Consider the following 11,980-nt stretch of genomic DNA (forward strand, 5'->3'; position numbering starts at 1 on the left):
TATGGGGTAATGTTAATGAAATGTTAATGGAGTCTCTTTAAATAAAAATGTTTTTAAGAAAAAAAAAATGTCTTAAGGTCTGTTTATGGTCGGTGGGCCATAGCACTAAAGGAAGTAATTTCACCTGAATATTGCATGTTCTAGCTAATAATCACCACCTTTACTCTAAAATAACAGATAATTCAATATCTTATTTGTGTGTAGAAACAGAAACTACGCTGGTATGATCAAACCAAAGAAAATACATTTTCGGTTGGCCACAACATCATATTTTAAGATTGGAGCTAATTTTCCTCTCAGTCAAATGTCTGTATTATTATTCAGTCAAGGCTCATGAATATATTCTGCCTGATGGCTTCAAACATCCACACTCCACCCTGCAATAGAAATGGTGTAATGGACATGCAGTATAAAGGATTCCAGGCTAAAAGGACCAAAAATTGAGATGGAAAGGTTCAAGCTGGCAGGCAGTACCTCACTGCTTGCATAACACAATGGAACACTTGGTATTGTTCAATAATCAGTTAAACCAACCAGATTTTACTCATGGAAAATCATGAATAATAAAGGAAGCTGGTACAGACACTAAAAGGCACCAGAAAAGAGAACATGAATTATGCCTTTTCACCTTTGGTTTGACTGCTTCTATACTGTTATACTAGCATATGTATTAAATATGTAGTGTTACAAAACAATCAAGATCCCATACTTAGCACATGGTCAAATGTATCTGGTTAACCATGATACTAAATGCATCCTGTGGATATGCAAACACTACTGTCTGTCAGAGTTCCTCCTACCCATATGAGAACTACACTGACTGATTATACCAGATATCTCCACTTTCTTGCTATCTGGGCTCAGCCACCTCACCTGACAGCCCATCAGTTTTAATGGGCTGCTTGGGCTCAGATACCCTCAGCGTTGGAATGTAGGGTTACCTCACTTCTGTCATGCCATGCCTCCGTGGACATGTTGTTAACAGCAGGTGGTAGGTATCAGTATAGCAGGGTGGGACTGTTGTGTTTAAATGCAGCAAAGGCACTATCTCTATTCAACAGATGCTCAGCCATTCGGAATACTCACACTCTTCCCTGAACCTTGTTTTGCTAAATATATTTCTTGCGATCATTTTGGTCTCATTAATGCTTCTAAGGTCAGAATTTAGACTTGTGATACTACCATATGCACCACAGGCTTTCTGGCTGTTTTTCACTTACCTCCTCTAAAATTATTATTATTTTTTATTTTTATTTTATAAATGTTGGGTTGTTCTTTTCGTTTTCTGTACATATGCTTCACTAAAATACCATGTGTGTGTATATATATATATATATATATACCAGAAAGAACTGTTGTATATGTGTATGTATATATATATATATATGTATGTGTGTGTGTGTCTGTGTGTGTGTGTGCAGATAGATACATCAAAACATCCTAAAATATCATGGTTTCCACAATAATATTAAGCAGTAGGACAGCGTTGATAATAATAATAATAATAATAAATTTTTAGAATTAGAATGATTTCTGACACTGAAGAATTTTTGAGCTGAAAATTGAGCTGTCAGGTCAAGGATTCATTTACGTTTTTTAAATCTAAAATCGAAAGCAGTTATTTTATAATAATATTTTGCAATATTACGGTCTTTACTGTTGTTTTGGTCAAGACAGCATAAGGAGACCAGGGCCTACTTTTAAGCACGTTTAAAAAAATCTTAACGACCTCAAATCTATGTAATATACGAATTACGACGAGTATTTGGGTTTACTAAAAAATTATATTAAAGCCACCACGCCATTGATCGTTTGACTGAACTTCAGTTTGTTAGCAAAGTGTGCCCCTGTTGACCATCAAACGACGTGCGCCACATAAACAATTTAAATATATTTAAAATATTTTAAGCTCAAGCTACAACATCATATGAGGTTCATGCATAACGACTCACGGCATTTTGCATACAGTGTTAAAGGAGTGCAAACTCATTCAATGTCATGTTTTGAAAAAGTTACAGGCGGCGGACGCTCCCCCGGCTTCCTCCTGCTCGTGTCAAATTGCTCATCCCGCAACTTCCTGTCGCTGTAATTCCTCATTGCTAACGGAGGCTCCCTGTTTTAGCCTAGCTAGCTAACTCCACAAACAGAAAATAACAACAATAAATGTACTTTAAATTAACGTATGATATTACGTTTCAGAATAATACAGCTGTTAAAATGTGAACGAATAGAGAGCTAATGAATTTTCTGAATAAAATCGTTTCCGTTAGATTCGTATTGTTGTATGTTATAATGCTAGCTCAGGACTTTACAGATTTGCCTAACGGCAGCTAGCGGGGAGTTTAACTGTTTTTTGTGTCGCTAAAACTAGATCGTCACCCGACAAGGCCAGATTGTCACTCAGCTGCAGAAATTAAAATTTCTCTTTTGTAGAGCGATTTCGATTTGCGTTGACACCTGTTAGCTAGCGCGGCTAGCTAGCGCTCTCCTCACACTGATTCTACTGGAAATGGTGAGTGTTTCGTGTCTTCTCTATTTAAGTTTTACCATTAAGCTTGGTTTAATAAGAAAACTTATTATTGAATAGCTACTGGTCCTGTTCTTGAGAATGAGTTAACCAACAAATAATTGTTTTATTAAGTCTCTGGCCTTCCAGGTAGCGAATTTGTTTTAGCAGGTGTGTTTGGAAACCGGAGAGCTGTATTCCAGTTACATGACAGCTTGTCAGTTTCTGTGCAGAAAGCTGTGTTAGCATGTCAGCCAAGTAATCATGGAGATCTAACGTTTTTGTCTGTGAGGCCCTCGTGTCTTTTGCCGTCATGTTTTGGTTCTTCAAATAAATTAGTTCCTCTACATTCTGTTTTATACGGTTTAAAGCAATGCAGATTACATTAACATTACTCAAAGGTTGCATAAAAGTGGAAAGTGGTCGTTTTCTTTGATTGCATCCATTATGTAATCTGAAGGTGTTTTTTTCTTCTTCTTGTATTGCTCTTGATGTAGCTATTGTAGTATTGTTTTTGCTCTGTATAAAAGGCACTGTTTATCCCACATCATTGCTTTTCAAATGCAGTGTAGTTAGTCTGATCTGACCGGTGTATGTGTCAACAGGTAGACGCCCTCATGTGCCCATGGAAAAGGTGGCTTTCGAGGGGTGGCTGGAGTCAGTTTCCACCACCTTCCTGGCGCTAAGTGACCAGCAGCGCAACCAATCGCTGGACCACCTCATCTCACTGAGCGGTGCCGCCCAACTCCGACACCTGTCCAATAGGCTGGAAGCGCTGCTGAAGCGGGATTTCCTGCGCCTGCTGCCGTTAGAGCTGGCCTTCTACCTGCTCCGCTGGCTGGACCCCCAAACCCTGCTCACCTGCTGTCTGGTGTGCAAGCAGTGGAATAAAGTCATCAATGCCTGTACAGAAGTGTGGCAGAGTGTGTGTCGAGACCTTGGCTGGCGCATCGATGAGTCCATCCAGGATGCGACACACTGGAAAGGTGTTTATCTAAAGGCCAAACTGCGCATGAAGCAGCTAAGGGAGGAGGATGCTTTTGAGACGAGCTCTCTCATTGGACACAGTGCTCGGGTATATGCTCTCTACTACCGGGATGGGCTCCTCTGCACAGGTGCATTTCTTTTTATAGTTGTCTTTCTTGGTTTTGTGATCAAAAGGAGATCTGTTGTGATGTTAAAGTTGGCTTGAAATTCCTATCCCGATCTAATTTCTAAATAAATCTATTTGATCTTGTTGTGAATGATTCATCCATGCATATGTTTCTGCATTGAGCTTATTTTTAATCCAGTTTCTATAGCTCAATCCTCCAGTGAAGCAACAGACTTCTTCAATCCTTTCCACCACTACCCTTTTTTTAAATTTTTTATTTGACCTCAAGCCTGCATTCAGATCTGCCTCCATCCAATCAGCTATCGATGAATAGAACCCTGCCACATTTTTTTATTTTTCGATAGTTTGTTTCTCTCTGATGTACGTCACAATACCAAAGAAAAGATTTGTTGCTACTTCCATTACACGCAATATTAAATGCTGTTTTTTTTTATCCCCTACATGAGCTCAGTTTTTAGTCTCCAACGTGGGAATGGATGAGTTAATGTGCTCCTTATGGATTCATCTCAGGGTCATTAAAAATGATAGGTACAGGGCTTTATATTATATTATATTACATGTTTATTTCTTGGTAATACACATTTGACTGTAAAGCACTGAGCTTGAGTTTGCTAAGCATACAAAATTTACTTTTATTAACAACAGTAACATGCAAAATCAAATTTTTATATAGAAAATTTATATATTCTACTCTTATTAAATGTACCAATATTCTTCTATAGTATTATACAGAACTGACCGATAACTTCAGTGATTATAAAAGGAACACTCTTTATGTGTGATTCAGTTACAGAAGAAAAGTTTTTTTTAAGGCACTTTGTGACTTTTCTTACTTCATACACACAAAAAAAAATGTGCAAAACGTTAACAAATTTTGATTTCTTGATGATTTTATATTTTATAATAGTGATTTTTTAATTTCAATATATAAAGCAAAAAGTAGAAATGCCATCTACTGGTTATAGTGGTAACCTGATGTTTTTTTTTTTTTTATGTAAGTGTTTGTTTACCACAAATTATATTTTGGTCATCCCATTAAAAATAACATTTAAATGTACTCATTTTTAGAGCTTTAAAGTGCTGGAAATAGTTGTGTGAAAAGCTTGAAAGTCAATGAAAAGTGCATACATTTTCTTCCTTAGAAAGGTTGTACAAACCCTGAAATAAATAATGTAACATTTGACTATTTCTGCCACAACACCATGGTTATAGTTAGCGTTACTACTTCTGGTTTTGTTTTCTGATGTACGTCAGCACTGTTTGTATGAGTAGTATGAGTAAAAGACTTAAGATATTACTCGTTTTAAATGAAGATCATGTTTTGTGGTGCGCTGATCAAAGACACCCTTTCCCTTAGGTTCTGATGACCTGTCAGCCAAACTATGGGATGTCCGCACAGGGCAGTGCGTCTACGGCATCCAGACCCACACTTGTGCAACTGTCAAATTTGATGAGCAGAAACTGGTGACCGGGTCTTTTGACAACACCATTGCATGCTGGGAATGGTGCACTGGTGCCAAAATCCAGCAATTCCGAGGACATACTGGGGCGGGTTAGTGTCAAGTTCTCAACATTTTTCCTGCTAGTGGCACAAAGAAAATGAACGTTAATAGTTGTTTTTGCTTCATGGTTGTCATGACATCAAGACATAGCTTATGCATAGTCCTAAAGATTTGCTGTTGTTGCAGTATTCAGCATAGACTACAATGATGACTTGGACACCCTGGTCAGCGGCTCAGCAGACTCCACTGTAAAAGTCTGGTCCCTGTCTACAGGAACCTGTGTCAACACTCTTACTGGACACACAGAGTGGGTCACCAAGGTAAGACTCTTGGCCAGATTTTATTATGCAATATTGTAATGTATTATTTAGCTGTTTTTTTTATTTTGGAGTTGGAGATCAGTTTTCCTAACTGTGCACCTATATGGTACATCTGTGCTTGTTTAGGTGCACCTTCAAAAAAGCCAAGTGGAGTCCATGATGCACAGTCCTGGTGACTACATTCTACTGAGTGTCGATAAGTATGAAATAAAGGTAATGTAAATCACTTGTACGAGTATTCTTAAGTTCCATGAATATTTTCAAAGTGTTGTTCATTGTGGAGTTTTATATTTAAAACAATTAAACACAAAGGTGTCTTAAAGCTAGTCACACGTTTTCATTGTTGCATTTAGGGTTGTGACAATATTAGATTCATTATGCTATTATGTTTGCCAAAAGAATTCACTATAAAAATGCAATTGCAGTACCTATTGAAATTTGGGGGGAAAAAATAGAAGAAGAGAAAAGTAACAAATAATCCTGTTCTAATTAATCTTTAACTTTTAGCTTTTTCTTTTTTGTCCTGTGAATCACACTCAAAACATGAGTGTAGGGTGGCACATAGAGAGTTTGTAACCATAACTGAACAAAAGCATAAAAAGATAACTACTTAACTAATTAGTATCTTCAGTTACATTACGCCAGTAGTATTATGTTTTTCACACCAATAGCTCTGTCTGTCTGAATTCCAATTAGCAGCTCCCTTGAATGTTTATAATAAAAGCAGCCATCTGTACTAAGAGAAAATTTGGATTATGATGAAATTATTGAACATCTTAAATTCAAAACCCAGACGAATACAACTTGTTTAGAATAGACATCAATCATTCAAGGTAAGGTAATATGGGTTAATTTTTTTTTGTCTTTTTATGTAGTATTTGCATTGCAATATTTGTGAGCAATGGATTATCTGAACTGCCAACTTTTGAGTTCAACTTAGAGTGATAATTTCCACGGCAGGATGGGTGAGGGTTTTGTTTAGGGATATATGTCACTCCTGAAACTTTGCTGCATGTATATGTGGCCGTTGGTCCTGTTAGCAGCGGGAAAATCAAAACTTGCATTCAGATTCTGAATGGATTATTTGTAGCCATTTAATCACTAACAAAAAAGCTGTCACTCACTTCACTTTTATCGCAATCTCACAATGTTCCATTATAATCAATGAAGCTCTTATTTACATCATTTCTACACCTTGTTACGATGAGAGGATTCGCGAGTGTGCAGGAAAAAATCCGGCGTTTAGAGGTGAGTGAATTACAGGTGTTCAAGAAATCAACAGATATGTCTGTGACATGTGGCTGCATTGCTCAATGCTACAAAAACACGTAAATAGACATTTTTTATGCTTTCCAGAGCACAAACACAAATATGCACTGGAGCCTTTATCAAATCTGTTTTGCCAATATCCTATTATTACAGTTTTAACTGAGGGTGCTTTTGACTGTGTGAGAAAATGAAATGGATGTGTGGTGTGACAGCGTGAGAACAGTGTCAATTTCATGAATCTCATGCTGAATGCGTGAGAATTGGCAGCCCAGTCAGATAGATAGATAGAAAGCTTTGCTAATTTTATATCATATAGCTTTTAAGCAGGACTGCCAACTATCTGTCTGATAGTCTGTCTGACAGGGCTGACTCACGCATTTGGCTTAAGACTCACGCAGTTGAGACTGTTCTCATGCTCTCACGCCACACATCCGTTTTCTCATGCAGTGAAAAGCACCCTCAAATGAAAGCAAGAGCACCCTCGGTTGAAACTGTAATAATAGGATATTGGCGAAAGAGATTTGGCAAACTCTCTAGTGCATAAGTGTTTGCACTCTGGAGAGTGTTATAAGTTTTTATTTTCAACGTATTTTTGTAGCATTGAGCAATGTAGCCAATCACAGACATATCTGTTGATTTCTTGTACATGCAGAAAAGTTTCCAGAGTGATATATAAATGCCTCATCCCTCATATAAATGCAGGATTCACTTTTGAAATGGCAATGATTGAGGTAAACATATCAATGGATGGGGAAAAAATATAATTTGTCTAAATAGATGTGCATTAAGCAATGCAAATTGCTTATTTTGAATAGATTAATGCTTGGATTACTAATAGATTAATTGAAAAATATATGAAGTTTCATATCAATATTTGTAATGATGGCTGTTGCAATTATTTGTAAAAGTAATTGTAAATCTGGCAATTCTCTCACTGTACATTGCTATTCTTGTTGTGGTGAAGTTTGCAACAGTTATTTTACATAATTTTATGATAAAAACACAGTAGTCTACTACTTATCATGACTATGCTAGGCATGTCCAGATGTCAAACAAAACTGCTGACAGGTTTTGCACTACAGCGCCACACTGGTCAAACCGCGTTATTGCAGGCCCTTACATTAGGTCATATGAGATCAAACGACTATTCGACAACAAAAATATTTGTCAACAATTTTTCATTGCCAGTGTTGTCGACTAATCGTTTCAGCCCTAATCACAGGTGTTCAAGAAATTAACAGATATGTCTGTGATTGGCTACATTGCTCAATGCTTCAAAAACCCATTGTAAATAGACATTTATAAAACGGATAGTTCCGGTCCTTGATTCTGATTGGCTGAGCCACGTTCGAAGCTGTTGTAAATTACTCTACAAACATACACCTTTGTTTACGTTTGTCTTTTGCTTGGCAACCACTTTGTTGCAACCACAACTGATTCTGAGGAACTACATTGTTTGGTGGAAAAATACTGTTTTTATTAATATCATTACACTTTATTTGCTCTGTTTTATTTTGTGAAACCTTACTACGTATATGGAATAACCGTTTTATAAAAGCAATAAGCCCCGTGAAGCCGTGGTTTACAGTGAATTTATAATGGCTAAGGGGCGTTGTTAGGCACGACGCGAAGCGGAGAACAGCTAGCCATCCGATTAGTTAAATCTTCAAATCCTGCGCTATATGCAAATTAAGCAGAGTTCACGTCACCGAAAGCAACCCAGTGGGAAATTGATGTTGAGAAGACATCCAATTGATATAAATGTTGATGTCAAAAATAGGTAAAATATGCAAATCATGCAGAGAAACGTTAATCTCCGGTGGGTAATATTTGTGGAGATGAGTGTTGCAGTAGCGCAGTGGTATCTGGAGACAATATAACGCGCTGCCACATCTTTGGGAGGAGCAAAATTCAAATGTGGTTCAACAACTCGATGCATTTACATAGACATTTGTGTCAAGAATGCGTCTCAAACCACCTCCTGAAGTGATTTGCGCTATCGGATTGTAATCCATCTCCAATGCGGACCAGTCCCATCTTTTTTGTTTTTTTAAATTGAGCCGGCCCACCTATCAACCACTTTCTGTATCTGCAACTGCTGGAATCCACATAATTTGTGCTAATGTGACCGCACCTTAACACACCGTCTTTAACAGAATCCAAAAAAAACTCCCACACTGGCAAACTAACTTGTGGGGGAAGAGTGTCTTGCTTGTGCCTGTGATCTTTTCCGACATGATTTTGTGCGGCAGCAGTAGATAAACAGTGTTGTCATCTTTTTTTCCATTTTATGACAGGTGGAGACCAGTGTTACGGTGCAATACTGTGCTTGAGTGTCAACCAAGCTGCTGGATTATTTGCAATATTATCATATGTGTAGTATTAACATAATATCAATATTTATTTATTTTTATCACAGATATCACACAGTTATCGTTAAAACCAATATTTTGCAACACCCTTAGTTGCATTGATGTAGTTATGTGATATTCTGACTTTATATGTATACAGTATTTATCTGATTCTGTTTATCCATAGGTGTGGCCAATAGGCTGTGAGATCAACTGTAAGTGCTTAAAGACTCTATCCGTGTCAGAAGACCGCAGTGTCTGCTTGCAGCCGCGATTACAGTTTGACGGCCGGTACATTGTCTGTAGTTCAGATTTGGGCATATACCAGTGGGACTTCGCAAGTTTTGATGTCATCAGGTACATTAATTTCTGCCCCTTAATTGTTTAACCAAGCTGCCAATAACCCTGTTGAATCAACGATTCTTTGAATGTTCGAATATTTTTATTTAGAGAGCAAACTAATTTTTAAAAAATATTTATTTTTCCATTTAAATCTATAAGTTAAAATGGAGAAATGTTATGAAATATTTGGCACTATTTATAGATCATAAATCAAATAAGCAGATTTGTGCAACTATATATTGTTTTATTAAAAGAGGCATTTGTTTTTAATTGACTGATTCTTTAATATTCACAGAGTCATCAAACCACAGCAGGACCCCTCCAGCCTCTCTCTGCTTGGTTTCGGCAAGGTCTTTGCTCTGCTCTTTGACAACCACCACCTCTATGTTATGGACTTGAGGACTGAGGTCACTGTGGGTCGCTGGCCACTGCCAGCCTACCGCAAATCCAAACGAGGCTCTAGTTTCTTACCGGGCGTCACCTCCTGGCTCAACGGACTGGACGGCAAGAACGATGTGGGCCTGGTGTTTGCCACCAGCATGCCCGACCATAGCATTCATCTGGTTCTTTGGAGAGAGAATGGGTAGAAAGGCAGAGGAGGTGAATACTAGCTCTGTGCTTTGAAAGCAGGCGGGACTTTTACAAACATAAAAAGAAGAAAAAAGGGTGCTCTCCATTTGAAAAATATTACAGTTAGATAATGCATGGACCAAAGTGGTTTTCCCCTCCTCACCTTTGTTGCCATTCGCATTAGGGATTCACTCTTGCTTCAGTCTCTTTCTTAGTCACTTGCAAACTACACATTCAACACATTACAATCTTTAGAAAAGAAGACAGCTGGAGATTTGCAGAGTTTCGCTCGTTTTGATTTCACACCAGTGAGGGATGGTGAAATGCCATTCCACCTCCGGAGCACAGATCGCTTCACAGCCAGCATGAGCAGTAGAGTTGGCGTGTTTTTATAGCACAATCACCAAGATTGACAATGAAGTAATTTTTTTTGTGTGTTATCTATTCAACAAATTTGAATAGATAATTTGTTTCTTTACACGTCAAGAATTTTCCTTTGGACACAGAAATGTTGCCTTAAATCTATGATTTCCTATTGAAGAAATTTAATTTGCAGACCTCTGCATCTATAGGCGCTGGCTTGCGCCCCAAACATCTGTGTTGGTCCTTTTACTGAGTCTTGAAAAGGCTCTGATAAAATGCTATCTGAATGAATCAAATGGCTTTTGTATGAAGGTCATTCAGAAGTAGCTTCTCGTTGTTACTGACCCTTGGTTTTTATTTTTCATTCAGTTTATTAGTCATGTGCCTTTGTTTTAACACTTAACCATTTGCATTTACAGTGTGCACATTTTGAAATCCAATTCTCCCTCAATGACAGAAGAATAAGTTTTATGTTAAGTTTTATTAACCTAATGTAATTGATACAGTAAGAATTAGTCTTACCACTATTTAGCCAGACTAGATCACACAAAAGTGTTTCTTGTGAATCTCATTGAATGTTCATTTTTAATCTTTATTTTTAAAGACTGATCTTATTTTTGCATAATCCAGGGCTAACCAGCCTTTGTCACTTTATATAGCTGCTTCTGTAGTTCTGTATATCCCACTGGAACATAGTTCAATATAACTGTTTATTTTCCAAAACCATCAAAACAAAGTATTTTGGGTTGATGGTTTAATGCATTTTTCGTCTTGCTCACACATTTCAGAGGATAGAAACTGGGTAACATTTTGATTAAATGAAAATATCATTGGGAGTTATGATGTCTGTATGCACTGGTCGTTTGTTACTTCACTGAAATGCAAACCTCACAGACAGTAATGGCATCCATCCATCCATCATTAGCAAAATTCAGGTCTGTTGTTTGTATAACAAAATAACATGCTGTCTTAAAAATAAATGACAGTAACTAATAATAGAAGTTGACTTTCTTTTGACTCATGATATCTGCCGGTTTTCCTTATGTGGAATATCCAGTTATGATCTGTTGCATATGATTTATCAGTTTATTCCAGGTTTGCGTCAACATAATCTCTAGTCTGCTGAACAGCTATGCATGTCACAGCCTTATTATTACCAGAATTACAGGAACCTTTCTCTTGCGAGGAGAAGCATGTTTTATTCAGTTTGCACACTAGAGGGCGATGCTGCAACAAATTTATTAGGGTACAAGACTGCCAAAGGATTGCCTAAAACATACAATAACAGCAAATATATATATATATAAAACTATTGCACAAAGTTTCTGAAAAAGTGAGCTTTTGTGTTGTAATAGATAAAAAAAAATCAGTACATGAGGGTAAGTGAATAATGCATTTTTATTTCTGGGTGAACTGTCCCTTGGCGGCTGAAGACGTGTATATAACAAAAAGATTAAAGGGATAGTTCACCCAAAAATGAAAATTTGATGTTTATCTGCTTACCCCCAGGGCATCCAAGATGTAGCTGACTTTGTTTCTTCGGAAGTGAATGGGAATCACGGCTTTGAGAGTCAAAAAAACATACACAAACAAATCGCAGACTTATAAGTTCATTACCGCCACCTATCTCTCAAATGGACCAT

The 11,980-nt window shown here is 37.4% G+C and overlaps 1 protein-coding gene across 1 annotated transcript; it reads left to right on the top strand.

Moving 5' to 3' along the window:
• The first annotated feature begins 2,088 nt into the window (after positions 1-2,088).
• Positions 2,089-11,317, top strand: LOC107740938 (F-box/WD repeat-containing protein 2-like). The gene is made up of 7 exons (XM_016553499.1): positions 2,089-2,512; positions 3,112-3,621; positions 4,978-5,172; positions 5,309-5,442; positions 5,569-5,655; positions 9,250-9,419; positions 9,700-11,317. The coding sequence occupies exons 2-7, from the start codon at positions 3,132-3,134 to the stop codon at positions 9,989-9,991; spliced, it is 1,368 nt and encodes a 455-aa protein (XP_016408985.1). The 5' UTR covers positions 2,089-2,512; positions 3,112-3,131; the 3' UTR covers positions 9,992-11,317.
• The last annotated feature ends 663 nt before the right edge of the window (positions 11,318-11,980 follow it).

Source organism: Sinocyclocheilus rhinocerous, unplaced genomic scaffold (assembly GCF_001515625.1).
Source record: "Sinocyclocheilus rhinocerous isolate Xijiao unplaced genomic scaffold, SAMN03320098_v1.1 scaffold346, whole genome shotgun sequence".
Lineage (NCBI taxonomy): Eukaryota > Metazoa > Chordata > Actinopteri > Cypriniformes > Cyprinidae > Sinocyclocheilus > Sinocyclocheilus rhinocerous.

Coding starts and splice junctions, on each gene's coding strand:
- LOC107740938 (XM_016553499.1), top strand. CDS start 3,132: ATGGAAAAGGTGGCTTTCGAGGGGTGGCTGGAGTCAGTTTCCACCACC. Junction 3,622..4,977: donor GGATGGGCTCCTCTGCACAG/GTGCATTTCTTT, acceptor CCTTTCCCTTAG/GTTCTGATGACCTGTCAGCC. Junction 5,656..9,249: donor TCGATAAGTATGAAATAAAG/GTAATGTAAATC, acceptor GTTTATCCATAG/GTGTGGCCAATAGGCTGTGA.